Here is a 25,837-nt window from a genome sequence, read left to right as displayed (position 1 = left end):
ACCTTTCTTTCAAGGAACTGCTGTTAGATTTCGAGCGTTTGAGTTGCCATGGAGGTAAGCAGCCTCTGAGAGGTGATTGTAGGAACAATGACGATGTCGAAAGCTGTTTTTGTCTCATGGAGATTGAAGACAGACAGCTGAATGAACTTCTAAGACTTCGCTTTTCGTTTTCTTCCTCTGGGATTTGACCGTCTGGATCATGGCAAACCGCTGTTATCTTGAGAGACTCGGGAAGTATGCAGCTGCACACAGAACCTGCAGATGAAAAGCAAATTTGTCTCCAGTATAAATCTAACAGAATTAGTTTAACAATTTGCAAAATGCAGCAGACCTTGTTGTTACCTATTTGTGCAAGCCGATTCACCCATTTTGGGATCTTTTTGCCAGTAAGCTTGTAGCAAACGTCTTGGCAGAAATGGTTGCAGTTCTTAGCAATCAAGTGATACATGTTCCCATAGTAACTGCAAGCCATGTCCTCCATAAACTCTCTCACTTGTGCTGGGTTTAAATTTGTGGTTCCAATGAATATTGATTTCTTGAATTTGAAACCCGGGCATTGTCTTGGTTCAACCTCAAAAACACCACTTGTGGCATAATCATGGGCACCAAAAGCATACTCTACTCCATGAACTGCACAAAACACCAAATGTCCAGAGTTAGCAGCAAGCAGTAAACTATACGTACACCAGAAGTGCCAATCTTTCGAATTAGACTATAGCAACAAGAAAACACAAGCCCCTAAAGCTTACCTTCTACACCAGAGTGAAATATACCAAGGCCTGCCCAATAGATATATCCGTTAATAGGAGTCAAGTCATAAACATTGAGATAGACTGGTGCACGGCCTGGACCATGGTTGTTTGACTTCAGTTTCGAGAAGAAGCAAAACCGAGCAACTGATTTGTTTTTCAGATGAAGAGGTCCAAGAGACTTCCAGCGTTTCTTTGACACAAATTTCATCTTTTTCCCAAACTCTGACCGAAAGTCTAGCAGCGAATCTGACCAACCTGCCCATTCAGAAACTCTTGTTCAAATATTGGACTCGCAATGAAGAATCGAGACATATAACAAAAGTAGAACATACATTTTGATCTTCACATAAATCACACAAATTTCAAATCAAAATCTTACCTCTCTTCTGTGTAGGTTCTTCCTCTCCCTTCAACATTTGGATGCCTCAGTAGAGGTTATCCTGTATGTAAACATCATCAATCAATAAAAGATTCTGAATGGTGCACATGCAAAGAGCTCTGTGCCACATTATGTTTTCATAGAACATAAGAGACTGAAATGAAAAAAGTTTCCTTTTTTAATTTTATCTTATGCTAGTTGGCTGAAACACAACAACAACAGCTCATATAAAAGTCAGCACTAATCTCTCTTGGCCGGCTTCAACCAGTTACATTATACACAAAAGCATAAATATAATAGACATGCATCTTAAAATAAACAAGATTGGTCTCATTTTGTTCATCTTAATATAAAGAAGGCCAAGTCATCTCAATATCTGTTATGTGATCCTAAACAACAAGTTGTTAAATCAAATGTTAAAACCAAATCCACTAAAGTTACAGAGATCAGAAGAAAAAGGTTTTAGAGTTATAATATCAAAGTCATGTTCCAAAAGAGTTGCTACCATGTCAGAATGCAATTATGAAGACAATAAGATGTAGTTGAGTTTGTGTATTAAATAAATGAGAACTAGACAGGAGAAGATGATACAGATAGATTAAGTAAGAGCTTAAGGAGACAAGTCAAAGCTTTCAACAACTCATTCCAACTACTTGAGGCTAACAAAAAAAAAAAAAAAGTAAAAATGATTCCAACTAATCAATCAGTGGTTAGCTGATGTAAAGAGTCAAAAGATCTAATTTAAAATCTAAAAGGAAAAAAACCCAAATTTTTTGAACTAAAACACTCATTACCAAAAACGGTAAATCTTGAAAAGTGTAAGGGTGCTTTAGAAGTGAAAAACATTACTGAAAGTGGAAGAAATTGTGAACTTTTGATTGCAACCCATTTTAGCACAGTCAATTTAGAAACACATTTAAAGATATCTACAGAGAGACTAAAAAATCCCCTAAGAATGATATGGTCTTGTTTCCAGGGTTTATATGTTCCAGATCTGCCAAATATAGATTTAAGTAAAAGTAATAAAGACTAAGAAATAAACAAACCCTTTGCTCAAAGATCTCATTTTTTTTTTTCCAATTTCTCCGACAAAAACTAAACCGACAATTCAGAGCCAAATCTTCATATGAATTGGACAATGTGAGACGAATAGGGTATATAAGATTTGACACAGCAAGCAAATTCAGTTCTTTTGTTTTAGAAATTAACAGAGAAGAGTTTGTGGGGGAATGTGTAACTTACGAAATTGGGATAGATTCACCATTCCCGCGTAGCATTAACTGTGAACCACCTGAGACTGAAACTTGGAAGTTTTTTTTTTTCTTTTCTTTCTCTCTTTGTTTTTGTAATAAGTTGAAAATCATAAGAAGAAGATGAGAGAGTGCGTGTGCGTGAGAGAGAGAGAGAGAGAAAGGGGAAAAAGAACGGATTTGTTCGCTCTTTCTCTCTCCCCGTTGTGTCTTTTTCTTTTATTTTATTTTGGTTGTATGTATGTTTTGTTTTGTTTGGATTTTTATCCTCACTTACTTTGGTAACAACAGTATCAAAAACGCATTTGGATGATTAACTTAAAATTGCGTTTCACTACAAAACGCTTTAATAAATCAGTTTTTTTTTTTTGTCACTCTCTGCTTTATATATGGAGAATTGGCCGAGGACTATATTTTAGGATATTATTCGGTGTAAGTTCTGAATTTTTTTTGTTGCGTTGTTAAAAAGAATTAAAATATTTTGGTTACCCAACCAAGAACTCTGTTTTACCAAATTACTCTTATCTTCGGCAAAAGAGGTAAACAGGGTTCTTTAACGGGAATTTGATTAGAAATGCCAAATTCCAAACAAAAGTTGTAGAAAATGCCATTTTCTAATTTTCATTTTTAAAACTGTTATTTTCAATTTTGTGCCATATATAAAAAAGACGAAAATACTCTTTCATTAAATCATTGATTATTAACATTTACAATTAAAGTTTTGAAAATAAATCAAGATTGACATTAATTGTTTGTAAACATGTTGTTCATCATTCTGTAACAATGTGATGGACAAAAACCTTGGTTGTTGTATCTGATCTTCCGGAATTGCAGATATGCAGTGTGGACATTATTTTCCAGTTAGTAGTGGATACAAATCTTTATACTAAACTTTGGCTATGGTCCATTCAAAAGACAAAGAACATAAGTAATGGACAAAAAACCTTGGCTACTAGATGTGGTCCACCGTATCTGCAGACCTGCAGTGTGTACAAGTTTTTTTGTTAGCAATGGAAACAAAACACATGAAGATATGGTCCACTGAAGAGATAGGAGGACATTATAGTGGTAGACAAAAACCTGGTCGGTTGGATCTGGTCCACCCGATCTGGAAACCTGCAGTGTGGACAAGATTAATAGTGGTAGACAAGAACTTGGTCGGTATGATCTGATCCACCGAACACCAGATTTGCAGACCTCAAGTGTGCACAAATTTTTTTGTTAGCAATGGACACAAAACGTATTACCAAACATATATAGTCCACTAAAGAGAGCAAAAGACATAATAGGGATGGACAAAAACCTGGCCGGCTGGATCTGGTCCACCGGAGTTGCAGACCTGCGGTTTTGTCTACATGCGGTCGGGTATAAGAACACTGGAACTAGACCTAGCGATTTCACCTGCCATGGTAGAGGCAAACGGATCAGATGGAGATCTCGGTCGAAGAATTATGTCTTGATGAAGAATTTCTCTATTATATGCAGGCTACAGACTGAAACAAATGGATTTTTGCAGAAAGAGATTCAGTTTGTATTACCAAAAAAGAAATAGAGATTCAGTCTGTGACTAAAAAACATTGAGATAGAAGAAGATGAAAAATTGAGAGAGAATGAAGATGGAGAAACAGAAAAGTCGAGCGTTAGAATGAGGAGAGAGAGAGATTTGTTTTTTTGAAAAATATGTTGTTTTTCTTATTTTAAATTATTTCTTTAATTTTCAGACATATCTGAAAGAGGATAAAGATGTCTTTCATCAGTGAGCGTGTGACAGGCAGGAAAAGCCCAAAACGAAAGTGGCATTTATGAATAAGTTGTTCACTGTTCATGGCAGAATAGACAATATTCTCTTCTTTAAGTTTCTACTGACTACTCTTTTAAATGTGGTCATCTTTTATTAAACTACTGTATGAAGATCTATGTTTCGCTAAGTTGCATCAGTGACTTTCTTTAAATCCTTATAGGTCCACCAAGGTTCCATTTTGTAAATGGAGGATCCATCATGAATTGCTAGTTACAATATCTTATTTCAATGATATATAGGTTGTGATTCTAGCACCATCAAAGAAACAAAAATTCTAATAGTAACCCTATTTTTAATATATTTAAATTTAAACTAGTCTGCAAATTATTATTTTTAGTAGATATGTCTAGAAAAAAATTTAGAGATTCTTTATACATCTTAGAAGATTTATTGTCAAGTTTAGAAGATCTTTGACTAGATAACTATGCAATAATTGTTTACTTCCTAATAAACTTTTGTGGTGACGTTTTTGTAAGATTAAATAAAGAATTTGATAGTTTTGTCGAATTTAGCATAAATTTACCTTTTAAAAAATATTATCTATGGATTTTTATTTTTTAACATTGTTATTGACAATGAAATAAATATCATTCAGTCAAACAAATTTATATTTAATATATAGATAACGTGTAAAAAATTATTCTCTCTAAGACTTGATAACTTTTTCAGTGAAATTGTCATTTCAAGTTGCAATGAAAAATTAGTGTTCCATCATCATTGTGTTTTGTATAGCATGGTTGTGTAACATCTTTGTGAGATTTAATATGTAATTAAATATACATTTTGCCAAATTTAATAGAAATTAAATTATTTTTAACTACAGATTAACTATGTATATACATTGAGTCAGCCATGATTTTTTGAACTCCACAAGCAAAGAAAAATATGGGTCTTCTTGCATATTTTTATAAAAATATTTGAACTTAACAAAAATCCAACACAATATTTCGTTGTTTCTTTTGTTTTTGTTAACACCTTTACATTTTGGAAATCAAAAAAAAAAAAGTTTATTACATCTTGTTGGGTTGAACTAGAAAACAAGAACCCTTCAACAGTCAATAATAAACTAGACCATTTAACAAAAGAGAAAATTACAAAAATTAAACTATCAATAACTTTTTTTATTTATTGAATTCCTCACAAACTCAACAGATAAAATCAGTGAAATAAATAAATAAAATTTAATATTTCTGAAAACTCGAAAAACAAAATCATGGAAGTAGGAAATATTTCAAGGGATTTGGACAGTAATAACCAAAAGAAACGTTTAATTCACTATCTAACCATTACATCTCTTAACCATCAAACTATCATATTCTATATGTTTTATGTATAAATGATCATTTTATCCTTAGTACAAAACACCACCAGCGTTACCACCACCACCATCCCCTACCTACCACCTTCTTAGGCTGTTGGTCACCTCCGACCTCTGGTTGTCGACAACCACCACCCCGGCCTTCAGCCACTGGCCTCCACTCCTAACTCTGGCCACCCACTATCACCTACCAAACAATTAGAACAGCAAAATGATAATTCTCCCTCCCCCTCATCCTAGTTTTCTATTTTTCTTGAATGATATGCTATATTTTTTTATTAAGTAATTGAATATGGTTATTCAGAAAATTGGCCCATGTTTTAATTAGCTCAGAGTATATAAAAAAGAAAGAAACAAAAAAATACCATATCCATCTTAGACAGGGAGCCATTAATACCTTAGTGACGTAATTCATTGCATGTGGATGTTTGGATCCGAAAAGAATATATTGGGTGTGAATTCATGATGATCGGATCCGTTGAATATGTGAGAAGGTTTCGAATGATGTTTAGTGACTGTAGACTTGAAAAATCCAAGAGAAGTTGAAATGATGAGGACAGTTTTGGTTGTAAGGTTTAGTGAAATGGGAGAACTTAAGATCTTTTTTTTTTTGTTTTTTAGTTTCACTTTACCATGTAACTAAACTTTCTTCAACATTACAACATCCTTTGGATTCTTCAAGGCTATTTATTGACAACAAACATTTTAATTTACATGAAGGAGTTATCATCACAAGACTCAGATAATGAGTCTGCCAATGGTTTGAAAAATGTAACTTGGAGGTCATATCTTCATCTGAAAGGTTTAGGTGTGTAGAGAGAGGCTTTTAGTTTGATTTGAGAAAAAACTCACAACAATTATCCCTACTCTTATAATAAATCTCAACATCTTATCAATAACTAGAGTCAAACTACTAAATGTTTTTGACTAAAGAAGTTTGACCTCCAAATGAATTCTTATGGAAAGACAACTATGTAATCTTTGTGCTATTCATTGTAAAATCTGAAATATATTTGACTAGAAAAGATGATTATGTAACGATTTGGGAGATTCACTGTAAAATTCGAAATAAATCTAACTAGATAAACATCGCAAAAGTTTGACTATGAAAGAGAATCGCATAGTATGACCATAATGTAACATATTGGGAAATTCATTATAGATTTCAAAAAAATATTTTACTAGATAGTGCAAAATAAGTTAATCACATTTGAAATATTTCGAGAAATTCCGTATATATTTTAAATATCTTTGACTATATAAAAAAAACATAAATTTGACTATAATTTTATAGTATATGGTAAGACAGTTTTGTGTAACGCTTCGAAAGATCCGCCATGAAATTCGTAATATTTATAGTGTCACATACCTCTTTGACTTACGGTAATAATAATTGTGAAATTCCACGAGGAATTTCTAAAATTCTATAAGAAGACTCCGAATCAATGATTTTCTAGCTAAGAAGAATGCATATTATTAACATATCCAAATTTAATTGACTAAAACCATAATGGGCCTAAATTAAAATATGAAAATCAAAGCCCAATAACAGGAAACAAGAGACCTCCTCGGTCTCCGAAAGATCAAAATCAGCGATTAGAGAAACAAAAACAAAAAAAAAAATGTCCGCCAAGATAAACCCTAGATTCGAATCTCGAGTAGATGAACACGTTCTTCAAACTCGGAAGCTTGATCCAACGCACTGCTTCTCAAATCTCTCCGTTGTCTTTCCCTAAATCTCGTTTCTTCTCCGATGGAGAAAGTGCGGTTTATCATCACGCGCGTTTGTTCAAGAAACCATTATCGACGAAGCTCAACTTCAATCTTTTCAACTCCGTGAGCCTTATGGGTTTCGTTGATCGACCCATACGAGTCATCGACACCGGACCCGATAGGTTCGGTGTTTTCACTACGCTTAGATTGAAACACCCGCTCTATCGTAATCGGAGCTTTAGGTCAGGTTTGTTCGATTCGCGTTTTGATTGTTTCGGTTATGTAATCTCTAAGATTGTTGCTTAATCGACGATTAGGTTATCCTTAGTTTGGGATTAGAAACTGGATTCTTTGGATTAGTTAGCCTTAATGATGTTTGATTATGATCTGTATTGTGCCTAAGCCTTGTGATTCATTTGAAGATTGATGAGAGTTTCCTTTTGAATTAGACTTTGTTAATGTGATGCTGCAATACAATGACAGGATATATCTTAGTATGTGGGACGCAATGGCACGGATGTGTATAGCGCATCTGAAGCCAAATGATCACATACTTGTCTCAGGCCGCCTTGCTTCTTACAGCAAGAGCTCCAGTGATGAATCTTGCGGCTTAGATTTTGGTTACCAGGTATCTGTTTCAGCAGCTTCTCCTGATGTCTTGTTTATATACTACTTGTGTAGTTGAGATCCGTTTACATATATGTAACTGTAATGTTAATAATATGTCTTCTTTGTTGCTTAAAAATCACCTTGTGTAATGTTTGTGAATTGTGAATGATTGCAGGTTAATTTGACAGAGGTGAATTATGCGGCGGTTCCACCAAGTCACGTCTTAGATTCTCAGATATCCGAAAAACCAATATCAGCAGCAGGTTATTATCTCTTCTCTTCTACTCATCATCCCCTGTATTGGTAATGAATAGGAATCCACATTGAAACGTGTTGTATATCTTCTGGTTTTGGGTTTATCATAAGTTCTATTCATTAGCTTCTACATTTTGTGTAAAAAGATGATAATTTTCCCGCTGAAATGAGCTTGTGTGTTTTTGATGTTTTCTTAGAAGATGGTATAGAAGAATCCAAGAACGATGAGATCTACTTGTGGCAAGTCTTCTTTTCGAATCCATACGAGTGGTGGGACAACAGAAGAAGTAAGAAGAACCCAAGGCAACCTGACTTTAAGCATAAAGACACAGGTGAAGCTCTCTGGCTTGGCTCAGATTTACCAGATTGGGTTATTAGACGACTTGAATTGTTAGACCAGAGAAAGTGTTTCGACAATGAGGAAAAAACACGTCGTGGCAGTCTTTCCGAGTGGCTTTAGGATTATAAACATACTGTCAATATAAGTGTGTTGGATCATCCTGAGAATGAGCGAGTAGCCAACCATCTTAAAAACCCTTTTTATATGGGATCAGGTTGTAATTTTTTGTGAGCATTGTACTCATCATAGTGCTCACCCAGAATCCTTACACTGTGTGGCTGTTTATATTGCAAAGTACATTAATTGGTTAATTCTATTAATTAATTTTAATATAAAGGAATTTTATTGATTATTTGTTTTTATAAACATACTGTCAATATAAGTGACTAACTGTCATTTTCTTTTGAATCGTGTAAGATAAATCTTATTGATGAAAAACTCCATGATTCCTTTAAAAAATTTAAACTTTTTATTTCAGCGGATACAGAGCTACACTAAAACAACATATTAGAGGAGCCAACAAAATTTAGTCTTACCCACACACTTGAAACCACCTGCGAAGGAATGGGATCCCATCACTTAGCTTTCATGATGAATGGTGTATTCGTGTATACTACTTGTGTAGTATAAAGATCCGTTTATAATATATGCTAAAGTAACCTTGTACCAATCTGAACTGAAATAGTTCATTTAGTTGACTTTTAAAAGCTGATGACATGACCATTTGTGTTTTTTGGTTTTTCCTTAGAAGATTGTAAAGACCAATCCGAAAATGTTTCAACAAGCTTGCGGCAAGTCTTCAATACAAATTCATGCGAGTGGTGTGACAACATGGGAAGTAAGAAGAACACCAAAGCAACCTGAACTTCGAGCATAAAGATACAGGTGAAGCTCTCTGGCCTGACTCCGGATTGGATTACTAGATCTAGACCATAGAAAGTGAAGCTACAACGAGGGAAAAACATGTCGTGGATTTAGGATTAGGACGAGATGTTCTTGGGATGTTACAAGTGTATTGCATCACTCTATGTTACATGGTCCTGAGTGTGAGACAATTAATAACCCAACTTATAATCGTTTTTTCTTTTTTTCTTTTTTTTTCTGTTCACAACAATAGAAGACATCATCTTTATTTTCACAATTTAGATTTAAGTCTGCGAAATGAGTGAACATGCAGAGCAGATTCGTTGAAAGATCAGAAAAGGAGTGAGAAATATCTAAACATGATTGGTCTTTTGACGTCAATAACGAGTTTAGTAGTTGCAATCTTGCTTAATGCTATTTCAAAGTTAAATCTATTGGATATGGAAGGATTCAAAAGACTGTTTAGCAGGGAAGATTTTTCTTCAAAAAGATTACAAAACATCAAATCAATCGACTTTCATGTGTTTGTTTATATTTATATATATACGTAGTGACCTTAAACACTAATTTTACTAACTACTTCACGTTACTTTTTTATTTCCACAAATATGAAAGCTTTCTTGACTAATCAGAAAATGAGAGTTCTTCTTCGTTCCATCCGTTTCCTTTTTCTCATTTCAAATTTTCTAAACATGTTTGTTTCTTCTACACAACACTTGTGTCATTCTGACCAAAGGGATGCTCTTCTTGAGTTCAAGAGTGAGTTTTTGATCGAGCCATATGTACCTCTTATTCTGGGGATGAACTATGGGTGAATAAAAGTGACTATCGTTCTTGGGATAAATCATGGGTGAATAAAAGTGATTGTTGTTCTTGGGATGGCATCATGTGTGCTGCTACGTCGGGGAAAGTCATCGGACTAGACCTTAGCGACGGCCTCCTCTATGGCCCACTTAAATCGAGCAGTAGTCTTTTTAGACTGCGTGATCTCCGTGATCTGAATCTTGCTGGCAACAATTTCAACAATTCGCAATTCCCAGCTGAGTTTGATAAACTCATGGGGCTAGAAAGACTTAATCTCTCCCAGTCTTCACTATCAGGTGTTGATGTTGAGATCGTTCACAATTAGATATTTATAGCTCGGTAAAAAGGAGGTCGACTCTTTCTTGTTTAACTTAGATAAAATCCGGATTACAACGGTCGTTAACTAGACGCGAGACAGAGAATTGAAATGGATGGGTTCGTGACTCGTCGATCTATGTTTCGACGAGCTGTTAACGTTTAATCGCTAGTGATTTCTGTAGCGTTTTTTTTATTCCTTGGATTAAGCGTTGTACATCGTTATTTATAGAGAACTGTGTCGGTTCGTCACTTTAAAAGACCGAAATACCCTTCTCTTCTTCCAAACATTTATTTGGGCCTCAGAGGATTCTCCTGGACCGGGTTAATTGTTAGGAGGGGAATCCCCCCCTAACAGTATCCCCCCCCCCCGCTTCCAGTTCGTAGTTTTAGCGAAGAACTCGACGTGTCTTGCTTTCAACGAGCTGGATATCCTCCGATCCCCTCGTCTTACACTCGAATGGGATGAAGATCGAGGAATTGGGGAGTCGGTGTGAGGACAAAGATAGGGAAAGTGGAAAGTCGCGAGTGGGTTTTCTCGTTTTTCAAGATAATCTGTCTAATCCGGCGCGTGGAATTCGGCTAACGCGTGAAGTTCGGAACCCCAAGCGTCGCTTTGTTTCGCGTCCGTAATGATGACTCCTAAATCTCCTCCGCCTATAAATTCTCATTCTCTCCCAACTATTTTTCATTTCTGCTTCTCCTCTGCTGTAAGGTACGATTCTCTTTCTCTCTTTCACAGTTTCTTCTAGCTTTTCAGTTTCTTCCCTTATGTCTTCTTCGTCGATCGACCCCTCCGCTGTGAGCCATCTCCGGGAGGTCACTCCTTCCGATTCCAGAGATTCTGGCAAATCCACTTGTCATAGGGTTCGGCCCTTCCCCCCAGACGATCTTCCCCTTCTTCCTCTGACTCTGATACTGCCAAACTTGCCGTCCTTCAGTGCCGCTTATTTTCTAACTCGGCGGTCCCTAGTTCCTCTAGTCTCGCCTGCAAAGTTCCCTCATTGGTGGACGAGCCTTTACTAGACGAGGGGCTTTCTCTGGGTTTGGACGAGGTCCCTGCTGTGAGCTCGAACATGTTTTCTCACATCCTCTCCTCGACCCTGAAAGTGGACGCGGCTGCTAGGGCCGTTCAATTCGGGAAGTTGGGCGTCCGGCCGAATATCCGAATTCCTACTACGCATCAACGCCCTTGGGATGCTCCTCCTGGTTTCATTTGCCTATCGGAGAAGTTTTTTACCGAGTGCGGACTTACTTTTCCTCTCCTTGCTTTTCTGATGACGTATTTCGCTAGGCGCAGGGCGGCGATTTCTCAATTTTCTCCTGCGACCTTCCGTAATGCGGTGAGTCTCTCAATTATGGCCGAAGCTGCAGGAGTTAAGCTCACGTGTGACCATCTCGAGGAGTTGACGACCCTCAACCCGGAGAATCGGTCCAAAACCCCCGGGATTTACTATTTGGCCTCGTCGAAGAAGCCGCCTCTCGTCGAAGGAGCTTAAGGAAAAACTTATAACTGGGGGCGTTCTTATTTTTTTCTAGAGGTCGTCCCGGGGGTTATGGAGGATACCTCTATCCCTTTGTTCTCTGGGTAGAACCCTTCACCCGGTAGGCGACATCTTCTTTGTACATCGTTTCTCTCATTCCGTTTACTGACCAAATTCTTATGTGCTTTTTCTTTTGTTTTCCAGTTGTCATTCTTTGGTGTCTTTTGCCGTGCTCCGCTCCATTTTTGGCCGAGATCGACGCAATCAGGCTTTTCTGCCCTTACATTTGGCCGGGTACCGACTCCAGAACAGATCGTCCAAAGAAATCCGGAGCCCCGTCGAAAGCGAAGATCCGTGAGTCGTCTTTCTATTTTTATGGCGGTTTCTTTTGCTGTGCCTCTATACTGATTCCGTTGTTTTATTTTTAGCTGGAACGATGGGAAGGCTGAACATGACTGTCCCTAACGCGTCTGCTCGTTACCGTCAAAAACCTGAGATGATCCCTCCACTTCATCCTAGCGGCCACTCGGGTGTCGACCGGGAGGTCCATGCCCCTGTCGCCAATCTGTCTCGCGACATCCCTCCTCCAACTCGGCGTTTTTGGGAGATTCGGGAAGGGAAGAAGCCCGTCAAAACCAGCTCACTTCCTCCGAATCGTCACATTGGACCTGCCGAGACGCTTCCTGGAAGGAAGGTCGGCGATTCTTCTGGTCGCCAAGTCGCAGCGACTGATGGTTCTCAGAAGAGAAAAGATGGTGTGGGTCAGGAACGATCTGATCCTTCTAAAACGCAGAAGACATTGGACTACCGCTGGGAGTTTGCCCACTCTACTGCCACTTTGCTTTTCCCCGAAGATTCCCAGTCGTGTGTTGAGCTGTTTCGTAGGATTCACTTCGGTACGGGCCGTTTACTGCCCGTCGATCGGTTGAAGGAAGGGAAGGCTATCACCGACGTTGCTCAGACTGCCTTCGCGGTTTGTTTACTTTTCCTGCGATTTTGCCTTCTTTTATTTTTCTTTCTTTCGACTAATTCTGTGCTCCTGACAGCTTGTCGCGCGCACTAATTGTATGGTCTCTCGCTACGAACGTCGGATCCGCGAATTGGAGGCCTCTAGCTCGGATCCTTCGAACCCTTCTGATAGGATCGAGCGTCTTGAAGCCCAGCTTAGCGAGGCGATGCGTTCCAACCTGAGGCTGAGTGACGAGGTGTCGAAGCTTGAGTATCATCGTAGCGGATTGATCGCGGAGAGGGACAACCTTCGTTCAAAGGTTTGGGAGGCCGACTCCGCCTCCAATAGACTTCGCCTTACCTTGAACTCGGAGACCAAAAGGCTCAGGGATCATAGAGAGAAGTTCGACCTTTTTAAGAGACTCAGTGCCTATCACAAGTTGGCCAATCGTGCGCAGAACCTTCTGTCAAAGCATAAGGAGCATGCCGACGCGCTCGAGGCATCCAGGGAGAGGTTCCTCGAGTATAACCAGGCCATAGGGAACGTGCAGATGCTTGAGACACTTCTCGCTGAGGGGCAGATCTCTCTCCTTGCCGAGAGGGTTCAAGAGAAGGTTTCAGCCGTGATGCTCCAGCTGAAGACGAGGTTGAGGGTATTGATATTCCCGATATCGTCGTTCTGATTTTGACCTCTCCTCCCTTTTTGCCGAGCCCCTCCCTGCGATCCCTGAGTGGGTTGGGTCTCCAGAGAGCGTGAACACCGAAGAGCAGAACGACGAGGTTGAGGACGACGAGTCGGAAAGCGAGGATGCTCAAGCTGACGGTGGCGAGGAGACGACTGAACAAGAAGGCGGCGCTCCACAAGACGATCGTCGCGAGGATGGTACTCCACCGACCCCTGGTCGTGAATTGCCGGTTACTGGCCTTGTATAATGATGTTGTCTTTTGTTCTGGGTCATTTTGCCGTGTCTAGGGGTCGGCTCTCTGTACTATCTTTATTTTCTTTCCAGACCTCTTAACTTTTTTGTGAATCTTTAATCTTTACTTATTTCGTATTTTTAATTTAACTCCTTTTGTCGACCATTCAATGGGCATGATTTTCGAGGCCCATTGGTTGGTTGCTCTTCCTTGGGAGTATCACGATTTCCCCTATAAATCTGCCCTCCGAATTGTCTTGCTCTCCACTATCTGCTTCCTCTTTTTTTTGTAGGTTCCTCTTCTGGCAAATTAGAGTATCGTCATGCCTGTTACAACAAGGTCAGCATGGTTGAGCAGAGCTCGGGAGTTGTTGGCCGCAAGGGATTCCCGTTCGTCGACCTGCAGAGCTACGGAGATCGTTTCCAAGGATGACGTGGTTTGTGGCGAGCTCGAGTCGTACGACGCTCAGATCGTGAGGCTAAGGGCTTACATCATCGCCACTCGTTGCCAATTCGAACGACACTTTCAGTTTCATTGCATCGATGGGACCGTCGAGTTTCTTAAAATCCTGATCGCCGAAGGGCTTTTCGTTTCGCAATGGAGGATGGATCGATTGCAGGAAGAGCGCTCACGCAGCGAGGCGTTCTTGGCCGAGGCGAGGATTCCTAATCTTGAAGAGGACGACCTGAAGCCCTTGACCAGGAGGCCGTTCGAAAGCCACGCGGAGATCGCAGCTCGTCGGGCTCGCATTGAGAGGCTGATTCGTTACATTGATCAGTTGGAGAGTACTGATCACATGTTTTGCGAGTTTCGCCACGCTGAGGGAATTTGTTCGTTCCTCAAGAAGATGGCCGTTAGGGGTGCGGATGTCCCTTTGGACACGCAGGGAGTGCCCCTTCTGGCAGGTGAAACTGGGCGAGCTAGAGTTCGACGAACCCTCTAATGTCGACCTGGGGATTGGAGGCTGAATCTTCTCCCCTTGTGGCGTCCGTTTATTTTTTATTTGTTTTTTTTCCTTTCTCGTCGTTCTGGGGTCGGCTCCCTTGAGACCTTTATCAAGTTACGGATTGATCTGATTTTGCATTTGAATTTAGCCTATTTATATTCGTTTGTGTTTAATATTGCGACTAGCGGTGGTCGACTTACTTGTCTTTCCTTCTAGAAATTTTGCGAGATGCGACTCGGCTTTAAAAAAGGGGCAGCATGTTACGGCTCGACATCGTCGAACCGTAGTCATGGGTGCGACACTCGAAGTCGAATCCCTGTTTCTTCTTAGAGTTGCGAGTTGCTTCTTGGCTTATTACTCTTGTCTAAGGTGCGACGCGTGATGGTCGGCTTATTCGTTTAGCGAGTTGCGAGTTACTTATCACCGGGCTAAGGTGATAAGTAAGCACACATTAAAGTTTGAAGATAAAAGAACTTTTATTATTGGCGGCTGCATCCCGTGAACGGGAATGCCTACGTACCCTTCGATCAGAAAGGATCAAGCCGTTCGTAGTTCAGTTTACATAGAAAAGGAACAGTCTTCCGAACTATACTAGTGGGTATACTGGGTCGTCTTTTTTTTTTTTTAATAGTAAAAACATTTTAAATGCATCGAGTTCCAGGGTCGTGGAACCGGTTCACCACTCATTGTAAGTAGCTTGTACACGTCGGGGTGGATGATCTTTGATACTTGGTATGACCCTTCCCAATTAGCTCCCATTTTCCCGGCGTTTGGCTGGACAGTGTTCTCGAAGACCTTTCGTAGGATGAGGTCGCCTTCGTCGAAGTGCCGATTGTGGACTTTCTTGTTGTAGTATTTGGCCGCGGCGAGTTGGTAATTCTGAATTCGTAGGAGTGCCCTATCGCGTTCCTCTTCTAACTCGTCAAGTCTATCCATAAGCATCTAGTTGTTAAGCGCGGTATCCTGGACGAGCATTGTTCGACGAAGGCTGGAACATCCGACCTTGGCGGGGGCCATAGCCTCCATCCTGTAGGCCAGGGAAAACGGTGTTTGTCTCATGGCTTATCGTGGCGTCGTTCGGTAAGACCAGAGCACTCCGTCAAGTTCGTTTGCGCAAGCGTCTTTCTTGGCATCCATTCTTTTCTTTAACCCGTCGAGAATGGTTTTATTCGTTGCCTCTGCCTGCCTGTTTCCTTGTGGATATCTCGGGGTCGACTTTCGTAGTTTGATTCGCCATTTGGCACAAATATCTTCGAACTGAAGGGAGATAAACTGGGAGCCGTTATCGGTAACTATCTCGTATAGCAGCCCATGTCGGCAAATTATGAATTTCCACATGAATAGTTGGACGTCCTTAGCTTTTATATTGGCGTAAGACTCGACTTCTACCCACTTCGCAAAGTAGTTGGTTAGGACGAGGATGTAACGCTTCTGTCTTGACGTGGGTAGTGGGTCAATTATGTCCATCGCCCATCGCATGAACGGGTATGGGGCTGCTCCGGTTCGGAGTAGTTCCATAGGTTGGTGGATGATGGGTGCATGTCGTTGGCATTTCTCGCACTTAGCGACGAACCTCTCACAGTCAAATATCATGGTTGGCCAGTAATGGCCATGCTTTTTGATGCGTAGTGCCAGGGCTCGTCCTCCCGAATGGTTCCCTCTGGCTCCCTCGTGCGTTTCCGTCATGACTCGTTCTGTGCCTTTACCATGTAAGCAAAGGAGTAACGCTCCCGATGCGGTCCACCGAAGTAAATGTTCCTTAATTAGGGTATAGTGGGCAGCCTTTGTTTTCAACAGTCGTTTTGCCCATTTGTCTGTTGGCATGTCGTCGTCTGCCAAAGAGGCACAGATTTCGACTCCCCAATCCGTCTTGTCGTCTTCAGAGGGAGGTTCGAAGTCCCATTTTGAGGTTGCAGTTTTCCACGTGGTTCTTATCTCGTTCGGTTGATGAAGGGCGAGGCAGGTTGCTGGCCGAGCTTCCTTAATACTTGGCGTGTCAATGCTTTCGATTGGTATGACGCGTCGGAAATTGGGGTCTGAATTCGAGGCGAGTGCTGCCAGGGCGTCGGCTGGAGCGTTATCTCCTCTTGGGATTTTGATCAGCTCGAACTCGCTGAAGCGTTTGGAGAGAATTCAGACGATATTGAGATAAGCCGCCATAGGTTCGCTTTTAGCATCGTACTCACCACTGAACTGACTGGCGAATTCGCGAATTCGCTTGATCCCCATTCCGTCGGCAAGTTTGAGACCGGCGATTAAAGCTTCATAATCGGTGACATTGTTTGTTGCCTGGAAGCGTAGTTGGAACGACTGCTCCAGAATTTCTCTTGTTGGGGATGTCAGGCGGATTCCGACCCCGGAACTGAGTTGCAAAGAGGCTCCGTCGACATGCAGGGTCCATATTTCGTCCACCCTATTGTGGGATAGTTTGTCATTGCTGAGAGGTAGTTCGATCAAAAAGTCTGCCAATACCTGAGATTTGGCGGTTGGGCGGATGCGGTAATCGATGTCATACTCACTGAGTTCTATCGCCCACTTGGTTAGTCGTCCGAACTGGTTCGAGCTGTGGAGGATCATTCGCAGAGGTTGGTTGGTCAATATTGCAACGGTGTGCGACTGGAAGTATGGACGATGTTTTCTCGCAGAGGTGACGACTGCTAGGGCAACCTTTTCGACCGTTGGGTAACGTGTCTCGGCGTCGTCGAGCGACTATCTGACGTAGAAAATGGGTCGCCGCTATCCTCGATCATCCTTGACTAGCACTCCACTGACAGCTGATGCTGACACGGCGATGTCCTTTAATAGAGTTTTGCCATGTTCCGTCTTAGCTAGGACCGGCGGGGTTGATAGGTATTCTTTTAGTTTAGCAAACGCTTCATGACAGGCTTGATTCCACTCGAATTTTCCTTTTGTTTTGAGAAGCTGGTAGAACGGGAGTCATTTATCAGTGGATCGTGAAATGATGCGGTTCAGGGCGGCTATCCGACCGGTTAGTCGCTGTACTTCCTTGGCGTTCTTTGGTACGGGTAGGTCAATTATGGCTTTGATTTGTTTCGGATTTGCTTCAATACCTCATCTAGTTACCAGATAACCAAGGAACTCGCCGGCTTTGACCGCAAAGGTGCACTTTGCCGGGTTCAGCTTCATGCCATACTTGTTTAGCATATCAATACACTGTCGGAGATGTGTTATGTGCTCGCTTGGCTTCCCTGATTTGTTCGGCAAACATCTTATTGACCAACCGTTGGTAGGTGGCTCCAGCGTTCTTTAGGACGAATGGCATGACCTTATAACAGTAGGTCCCCTGATCGGTGATGAACGAGGTCTTTTCCCGATCGTCTTTATGCATCAAGATTTGGTTGTACCCTGAGAATGCATCCATAAACGTTAGAAGTTCATTTCTGGCGGTGGCTTCGACGAGCTGATCGATCCTTGGAAGCGGGAAGCTGTCCTTTGGGCAAGCTTTGTTTAGATCGGTAAAGTCAACGCACACTCTCCGCTTGCCGTTCTTCTTTTTAACGACCACTGGGTTTGCTAGCCATTCTGGGTATTTTACCTCAATAATCGAACCAACGCAAAGTAGTTTTTCTACCTCGTCGTCGACCGCTTGCGATCGCTCTGGACCCAGCTTTCTTCTATTTTGCTTGACGGGTTTATGAGTTGGGTCGGCATTGAGCTCATGCGTCGTTACGGTGGGATCGATCCCCTTCATGTCCTCCATTGACCACGCGAATGTTGCCGCATTAGTTCACAAAAAGAGGACGAGCTCATTTTGCATCTGCGGGGTCAGCTCCGTTCTGATATTCACGCGCCTTTTTGTGTCGGAGTCGTCGATGATTACTTCCCCTGTTGCGGTAACACCCTATTGGATTGGGGTTGGCTTGCCATCTGTGGACGACGAGCTATTGTCGCCAACCCGTTGCTTTGATTGCTATAACTTTTTCGCCGTACACATCTTGTGTTCAATTAGAAAGCACGCCCTTGCGCTCTGCTGGTTTCCCCGTAATGTGTACACACCCTTCGGCATCGGAAACTTGACGCACTGATGGTACGTCGACGGGACTGCGCGCATCTTGTGGAGCCATGGGGTTCCAAGGATTACGTTGTAGATAGTGGGTTTATCGATGACAGCGAAGCGAAAATATCGAGCCGCTCCCCCAACGAAGATCGGTAGTTCTATGTTGCCGATTGTCATAAGGGAGTCACCAGAGAATCCTGTCAACGAGTGGCACTCCAATACGATGTCGCTTTCGCTTATCTCCATTTGAGCCAAGACATTTCTGAAGATCACGTTCACCAAGCTTCCGGTGTCGATCAGAATTCTCGTGACTTTGCTTTCGTTTATGAGGAGCTCGACGACTAATGGATCGTTGTGTGGCATATCTAACAGTTCTAGGTTGCTATTGTCAAAGGATATCAGAGCGTTCGGGGAATCGATTCTTGATGGCCAGGATTTCTTCATCTCGGCTCTCTTGGTGTAATCCCTAATTGACCTGACTGAATCGTTGCACCCTGCCAGGCCTCCCATAATCATATTTGTCCATCGCCGAGGCTGCGGTGGATTTTAATTTACGATCCGTACAAAGTTGCTTCTCGTGAATGATGTCGTCCATCCGTTCCAATTCATCCCCACTTTGGTCATCGAGAATCCTGGAATCTTTGCTTCCGAATTTCTAGGTGGCAGCTTCTCCTCTCGTAGGGTTGTTTTTCCCTGGACGGGAGGTTTTGTTCCTGTCAGGGTCGATGACTATTACCCCCTTTTTGTATCGTTCCATCAGGATCGATTGGAGGTAGCGGCAATACTGGGTCGTACTGCCTTCCCCTCCTTCTCTTCTAACGTAGACGTTCCATGGTTGTTTTTGATGAACGTCTTCACCGAGTGCGAAGGTACGGCGGGGGCGGTCTTGATTCCGGGTGAAATGCTGTCGGGGCTCCGTGTGCTCGACTTTTGGAGGTACGATCGTTGGTTCTTTAGCCACGGTGATTTATGCTGTTGCGTGCTTCTTAGCGTTGCCGACCTTTTCTTCCTCGAGCTCGATGTGTTTTGCTGCTCGGAGTAACACATCGGCTATGGTCTCTATGTGTGTTAGGGACAGTTCCTCTTTGAAGCGAGACTCGTACCATAGAGCGTTCTTGAGTGTGATGATTGCCGCAGCATCTGGGATCGAAACGTTGACGACGACTTCCTTGAATCGTCCTATGAAAGACCGAAGCGATTCTTGACGCTCCTGTGTTAGGGCATAGAGGTCGGCATGAGAGTTTTTATTCTCCATCAAAACTGAGAATTGCTTCAAGAACTCGGTTATCAGGTTCTTTATGTTGTCGATTGATCCAGAAGGGAGTCGCGAGAACCAACTGAGTGCGGTGCCTGTCAGATGCTCGGCGAAGACTTGACACGCTCTAGCGTCATACTCTTCCGGACTGAATTGCAGTGGGCCGAGGGATACCCCAAAGGTGCGTAAGAAATCTCGTGGATCGGCGGTTCCATCGTAGTAGCTGAGCCTTGGCATAACTGGTCGCCGTACCGGCATTGTTGCTAATCTTCTGGAGAATGGTGTTCGTTGTGTCGCCTCCAGCACGAGGTCTACCTCTGGTCCCTTGCTCGTTACCTTTTGGAATATTGCCTCCATTTCTTGCATTTTATCTTTGATTTCCTTCAATTCGGGGTCTTGGTTTCCAATCGGCCCCTCTCGGTTTGTTGGACGAGGATCTGAATTGCCGGCCTGCTGTTGTGGTCTTGCGGTTACCCCAAGAATGCTGGAGTTCGCTAGATTCGATCGAGTTGTATTGATGTAGTTTATCTCTTCTTGCGATCTGGCATGTGCCGTGGTTAACGCATCCAAACAAGTGTTCGTTCGCTGCTCCTGCTGGTCGAGTCGCATCAGTATCCCGCGGAATAATTCGTCGATGCTAGAGACGGGTCAATCAGCAAGTAGGGCGAGTTGCTCGGGGGTCGGTGTTGCCTCGGTCCCTGACGGGCTTGCCAGATTAGTAGCTATGATGAACTCGCCGGGGCTGTCAGCAGCCGCGGTTTTCCTAGGGGCATCGGGTGTAGGGAGTACTACGTTCCCGGCTTGGTCCGTTGCTGGGGTGATCGTTCCTCCTAATGATCCTTCTTGATGTGCATCTCTGTTTCCTCCGGTCATCTTGTCAATTTCCGTAGGTCCGTCTTCTAAGTTCTTAGAGAAAGTTTCGACTTGGCTCCCCCTACCTAGCATGCCAAATTGTTGATGTTGAGATCGATCACAATTAGATATTTATAGCTCGGTAAAAAGGAGGTCGACTCTTTCTTATTTAACTTAGATAAAATCTGGATTACAACGGTCGTTAACTAAACGAGAGACATAGAATTGAAATGGACGGGTTCGTGACTCGTCGATCTATGTTTCGACGAGCTGTTAACGTTTAATCGCTAGTGATTTCTGTAGCGTTTTTTTGATCCCTTGGATTAAGCGCCGTACGTCGTTATTTATAGAGAAACTGTGTCGGTTCGTCACTTTAAAAGACCAAAATACCCTTCTCATCTTCCAAACATTTATTTGGGCCTCAGAGGATTCTCCTGGGCCGAGCTAATTGTTAGGAGGAGAATCCACCCCTAACATCAGGGCAAATTCCAATAAAGCTTCTTAAGCTAACCAAGTTGGTGTCTCTCGATCTTTCATCTTCTAGTGATTCTTCGTTTTTATCCATTGATGAAAATTTTCTTCATCTACTTGCTCAAAATTTGAGGAATCTTAGAGACCAGGATATGAGCCAAGTAAACATTTCTTCAGAAATCCCCCATGAGTTTTCAAACATTCAATCTCTAAGGTTACTACACTTTACCAACTGCAACCTGTCTGGAGTATTTCCAAGTAGTGTTCTTCTCATACTGAGCTTACAGTCCATTAGATTAAGCCACAATCCAAATCTGAGAGGAAAACTTCCAGTTTTTAGTGAAAATACTTCTTTGCTAGAGTTGCACATTTACGACACATCCTTTTCAGGGAAGATTCCGCTTTCATTTGGGAACCTTTCTCATCTATCATATCTCGATCTTTCTAGGAATAGTTTTTTTGGTGAAATCCCATCTTCAATTGGCAATCTTAAACAGTTGACTTTCTTTGATGTTTTGGAAACTTGCCAGCTTGGATATTCAATTTGACCCAACTACGTGAACTCTATCTCTATTCAAATCAGTTCACAGGTTCCCTTCCACAAATCATCAGCCATTCTTTCATCCCTACTCCAGATTCCCTCTTTGACCTATATCTTTTTGAGTTTTAACGAATTCAACGACTTTACTGGGATTGGGAATATCTCTATGTTACCTAATTTACGAGAATTTTCTATTGAAAGTAAAAATTACGACAAAGTCTTCGGTCCAGGAATTGAATTAAATGTCTTATCGCCTCTCAAGAAGCTAGAGACATTATTTCTCTCAGGCATCTCTCTCTCAACAGCAAATATCACTAATGATTCAGATTTTTCATCAGAATTGACACATTTGTTTTTGCGAGGCTGCAACATCAATGAGTTCCCTTAGTTCATAAGATACGGAAGACAACTAGAACAACTAGATCTTTCCAACAACAAAATCAAAGGTCAAGTACCAGATTGGTTATGGAGACTACCAGAGTTGTCTTTTGTGAATCTCTCTAACAACTCTCTCAATGGATCCTTCAAAGTTTCTCCTGAATGTCGAATCAGTGATCTTAATCTAAGCTCAAATGCTTTCCAAGGACAGCTCTTGATCCAGTCCTTCAAAGATCTCAACTATTTTTCGGGTTCTAAGAATAACTTCACCGGAGAGATACCTCTATCAATATGTGGACTAAGCTTTCTAGAGATTCTAGATCTATCAAACAACAACCTCAACGGCTCGATTCCTCGGTGCTTAGAGACTCTGGTGATGAGTTCTCTTTCAGATCTTAATCTCCGTAACAACAAACTCAGCGGGATTCTTCCTGAAATATTTCAGAACGCCAAGAGCTTAATAACACTTGAATTCAGTCACAACCGATTAGAAGGAAAAATGCCAGCTTCTCTTGTTGGTTGCTCTGCCTTGGAAGTTTTAAACATGGGAAGCAACACAATCAACGACATGTTTCCCTTTCACTTAAATTCTCTGCAGAAACTTCAAGTTCTTGTCCTCCGCTCTAACAAGTTTCATGGCACATTACATAGTGTTGATGGGATTTGGTTTGGATTTCCTCAGTTGAAAATCATTGATGTAACACATAATGACTTCTTTGGTACATTGCCATCTGATTAATTTTTGAACTGGACTGCGGTGACCTCCATGAGAGATAATAATCCAGAACTGGAGTACATTCAGAGTTATACCTACACTTCACTTGTCTTGATGAGTAAAGGAATAGCAATGGAGATGGAACGTATCCTTACAATCTTCACAGCCATCGATTTTTCAGGAAATCAACTCCATGGACCGATTCCTGATTCCATTGGTCTGCTGAAGGAGCTTCTTATTCTCAACTTGTCAAGCAATGCTTTCACGGGCCACATCCCATCTTCTTTAATCAACTTGACGAAGATTCCTTCCGAGCTTGGGGCACTCTCTTCTATCGAAATGATAAACGTTTCACATAACCAGCTTGTAGGTTCCATACCACAAGGCACACAGTTTCGAAGGCAAAAATGTTCCTCCTATGATGGAAACCCCGGAATTAATGGTCCTTCCCTTAAGGATGTTTGTAGAGATATTAAAGCCCCACTTGAACCGCTGGAGACAAAAGAAGAAGAAGAAGAATCACTGAGTTGGGATACATAGTGGCTTCGTATAAGCATGAGTGGTTCATGAAGTTTTTTGTCCGAAGCAAGTAACGGACCACCAGAAATCATTAACGCATGCATTACTGTTATGTTCGATGAAGTTGGTGTATATGATAACATCATAAATAATTTATTCCTTTGATGTATTATATACTAGAAAGTAGCATACGCGACGCGATGCGTGGGTTATGTACGCATTATTAATTTGAAATGAAAAATGATGTTTCTATACAATTTTATATGAAATATACATGTAATTGTTAATATATGTCTTGGAAATTAATTTTCATAATATTACTGTTTAACTCTAATATTTTAATATATATTTGTTATACGATGTTTAGAAGAGTCATTTTGAGATAATGAGAAAAGTGAAAGTACACATTACTAAATATTTGTGATTACTACAGTATTATTGAAATTTTTTAACCAATATGTTACTATAGTAATAGGAACATTGTTTTAGTTACCCCATAATCAATTTAATATGGTCTTTTTTTATAATTAAAATAAAATATATTTATTTACATTTTTGTTTTTGGGAAAAAATCTGATAATATAATTACTCTAATAGATAATTTAATGGTGTTCTATATATTAAATTTCCTTAACAAATAATCCATTTTCAATAATACCCTTATCTATATACAAAATAACTAAAAATTCTAAAATCTAAACTCCAAACTCCAAATACTAAACATATTAAACATTATCATACTAAGCATTATCTCTCCATCACTCTTGAATTAAATTGCCTCAACTTTTAATGTTTCATGAATAATTTCGTAAATAAAACATTTGACTTTTATAAACTTTTATTTTGCTAGGTCCAAACGTTTGAAGTGCCTTTAATATGCCTCCATTTTCATGGATAGTGATTTTCCACAATCTAGCCTGGCCAATATTGTAATATGAAACAAAATCCCTTTCATCCAACAAAATGAAAATGTTGCCACAAATCATAAAAAATCTTACCTTCTTTCCATTTATCATTGAAATTTTTTAAACAGTACATAAGTTTACAAATTATGTGGGACTAAATTAAATGGTTTTGTTAGACAATACTCCCTCTGTTCCATTAATCCATATTTTATGATTTTCACATATATTAAGAAAACATAATGAAAACTGATTTTAATTGCATTTTTTTTGTGATTAACAACTTTCTACAATCAATAATTTTCAGTTTTTTTTTTAAGTTTACAGTTTGTCATTAATTAGTTATTAAAAATATATAGGAAAACTAAAAATTGTTCTTTTTTTCTCTAGAAATTGGATTAAGAAGGCATGGATGGAGTAGATTTTGGTGAGGAAAACATATTGTGACTATTAAAATATACCTATTATTTGATATAAAACAGAAAATAAATTGTGGTTGAAGGTTGTTTAGTCTGCTTGTCCTCTGGAACTGGTTTGGTCCCTTTCTCGATATGATGTTAAAACAAACACATAAACCTAAAATAAAGTCATTTAACTAATCCTCAGAAAATTTGAAACAATGTCTACATATATAAAAACCAAGAGTAAATTTCGATTAAAAAGTAAATAAAGGAATTCAGATTAAAATTTAGTTAATCAATTTTTTTAAGAATCTACCTTCTTGTATCTTGAGAAGATTTTAGCTGAGTCTTTAATATCTATTGATTCCATTCCATGGCTTCTATACAATACAGTTCTGCTAGCTTCACTAAGCTATAAATCTACAAAATAAAAATAATAAATAATATATCAAATTGTAATTTGGCAGTTAATAAATTTGATTTAAAAAATGGGAAACAAAATTTCAATTAAAAAGTAAATAAAGAAATTCAGTTTAAAATTTAGTTAATAAATTTTTTAAGAATCTACCTTCTTGTATCTTGAGAAGACTTTAGCTGAGCCTTTAATATCCATATTGATTCCATTCCATGGCTTATATATAATACAGTTCTGCTAGCTTCACCAAGCTATAAATCTACAAAAATAAAAATAATAAATAACATATCAAATTGTAATTTGGTCGTTAACAAATTTGGTTAAGAAAAAGGGAAATAAAATTATTTTACAAATTGTACCTTGAAAATTTGTAACTATTTTACCAAAAATAAAATGCGTATACATAACTATAAAAGTTGGAAAAGACCTGAACATGTTTTTCATTCTTCTTATCATCTGTGAAACATAGAACACATGAAATATATCTTGACTATGGAGAAAAAAGAATAAATATATCTTGATTAATTATAAGGACCCCTTGCTAGACATCAAAGCTCTGTTTGGATAATCGAGGACTGGAGAAGAGTACCATCATAATCAAGAAACATGACAATTTGTTTTCCTCTTGACACATCTCTCTTTAATGCATGGTGAAAACAATTTGTGACCCAATA

At 40.3% G+C, this 25,837-nt stretch overlaps 5 protein-coding genes across 6 annotated transcripts in view; 2 read left to right on the top strand and 3 right to left on the bottom strand.

The window, feature by feature from the left end:
- Positions 1-2,524, bottom strand: part of LOC104779188 (deSI-like protein At4g17486) — a 3,279-nt gene extending 755 nt beyond the window's left edge. Inside the window, exons 1-5 of the mRNA XM_019240639.1 lie at positions 2,374-2,524; positions 1,132-1,192; positions 750-1,007; positions 343-630; positions 1-255 (exon numbers count right to left, since the gene is read on the bottom strand). Coding sequence (XP_019096184.1) covers positions 1-255; positions 343-630; positions 750-1,007; positions 1,132-1,168 — 838 coding nt within the window. The 5' untranslated portion in view covers positions 1,169-1,192; positions 2,374-2,524. The remainder of the gene's footprint in view (positions 256-342; positions 631-749; positions 1,008-1,131; positions 1,193-2,373) is intronic.
- Positions 7,099-8,769, top strand: LOC104777697 (protein OSB1, mitochondrial-like). 2 transcript variants are annotated; one of them, XM_010501995.1, is made up of 4 exons: positions 7,099-7,455; positions 7,697-7,841; positions 7,998-8,085; positions 8,278-8,769. In XM_010501995.1, the coding sequence occupies exons 1-4, from the start codon at positions 7,163-7,165 to the stop codon at positions 8,535-8,537; spliced, it is 786 nt and encodes a 261-aa protein (XP_010500297.1). In that variant the 5' UTR covers positions 7,099-7,162; the 3' UTR covers positions 8,538-8,769. The 2 variants fall into 2 exon arrangements, with proteins under 2 accessions (XP_010500297.1, XP_010500296.1); XM_010501994.2 differs by having other exon boundaries at positions 8,275-8,762.
- LOC109130727 lies at positions 15,759-17,273 on the bottom strand. Its single transcript, XM_019240635.1, has 2 exons — positions 16,879-17,273; positions 15,759-16,809 (listed from the first exon to the last, which is right to left on the bottom strand). Exons 1-2 carry the CDS (start codon positions 17,271-17,273, stop codon positions 15,759-15,761), a joined length of 1,446 nt encoding a protein of 481 aa, XP_019096180.1.
- LOC109130726 lies at positions 19,682-19,969 on the bottom strand. Its single transcript, XM_019240633.1, has one exon. The coding sequence runs from the start codon at positions 19,967-19,969 to the stop codon at positions 19,682-19,684; it is 288 nt and encodes a 95-aa protein (XP_019096178.1).
- LOC104779187 (receptor-like protein 12) lies at positions 23,059-23,466 on the top strand. The gene has a single exon (XM_019240632.1). The coding sequence runs from the start codon at positions 23,059-23,061 to the stop codon at positions 23,464-23,466; it is 408 nt and encodes a 135-aa protein (XP_019096177.1).

The sequence above is a fragment of the Camelina sativa genome, chromosome 3, assembly GCF_000633955.1.
Source record: "Camelina sativa cultivar DH55 chromosome 3, Cs, whole genome shotgun sequence".
NCBI classification, from domain to species: Eukaryota; Viridiplantae; Streptophyta; class Magnoliopsida; order Brassicales; family Brassicaceae; genus Camelina; species Camelina sativa.
Note: the sequence above shows the minus strand (reverse complement) of the source record. Positions and strands in the feature narration are given on the sequence as shown.

What these genes read in the sequence shown, in the direction of transcription:
- LOC104779187 (XM_019240632.1), top strand. Translation starts at nt 23,059, where the DNA reads ATGGAGATGGAACGTATCCTTACAATCTTCACAGCCATCGATTTTTCA.
- LOC104777697 (XM_010501994.2), top strand. Translation starts at nt 7,163, where the DNA reads ATGAACACGTTCTTCAAACTCGGAAGCTTGATCCAACGCACTGCTTCT. An exon ending in TATCGTAATCGGAGCTTTAG is followed by an intron (nt 7,456 to 7,696) that starts GTCAGGTTTGTT and finishes ATACAATGACAG; the next exon opens with GATATATCTTAGTATGTGGG. An exon ending in GCTTAGATTTTGGTTACCAG is followed by an intron (nt 7,842 to 7,997) that starts GTATCTGTTTCA and finishes GAATGATTGCAG; the next exon opens with GTTAATTTGACAGAGGTGAA.
- LOC109130726 (XM_019240633.1), bottom strand. Translation starts at nt 19,969, where the DNA reads ATGGAGAATAAAAACTCTCATGCCGACCTCTATGCCCTAACACAGGAG.
- LOC109130727 (XM_019240635.1), bottom strand. Translation starts at nt 17,273, where the DNA reads ATGATCCTCCACAGCTCGAACCAGTTCGGACGACTAACCAAGTGGGCG. An exon ending in GCCAGTCAGTTCAGTGGTGA is followed by an intron (nt 16,810 to 16,878) that starts GTACGATGCTAA and finishes CAAACGCTTCAG; the next exon opens with CGAGTTCGAGCTGATCAAAA.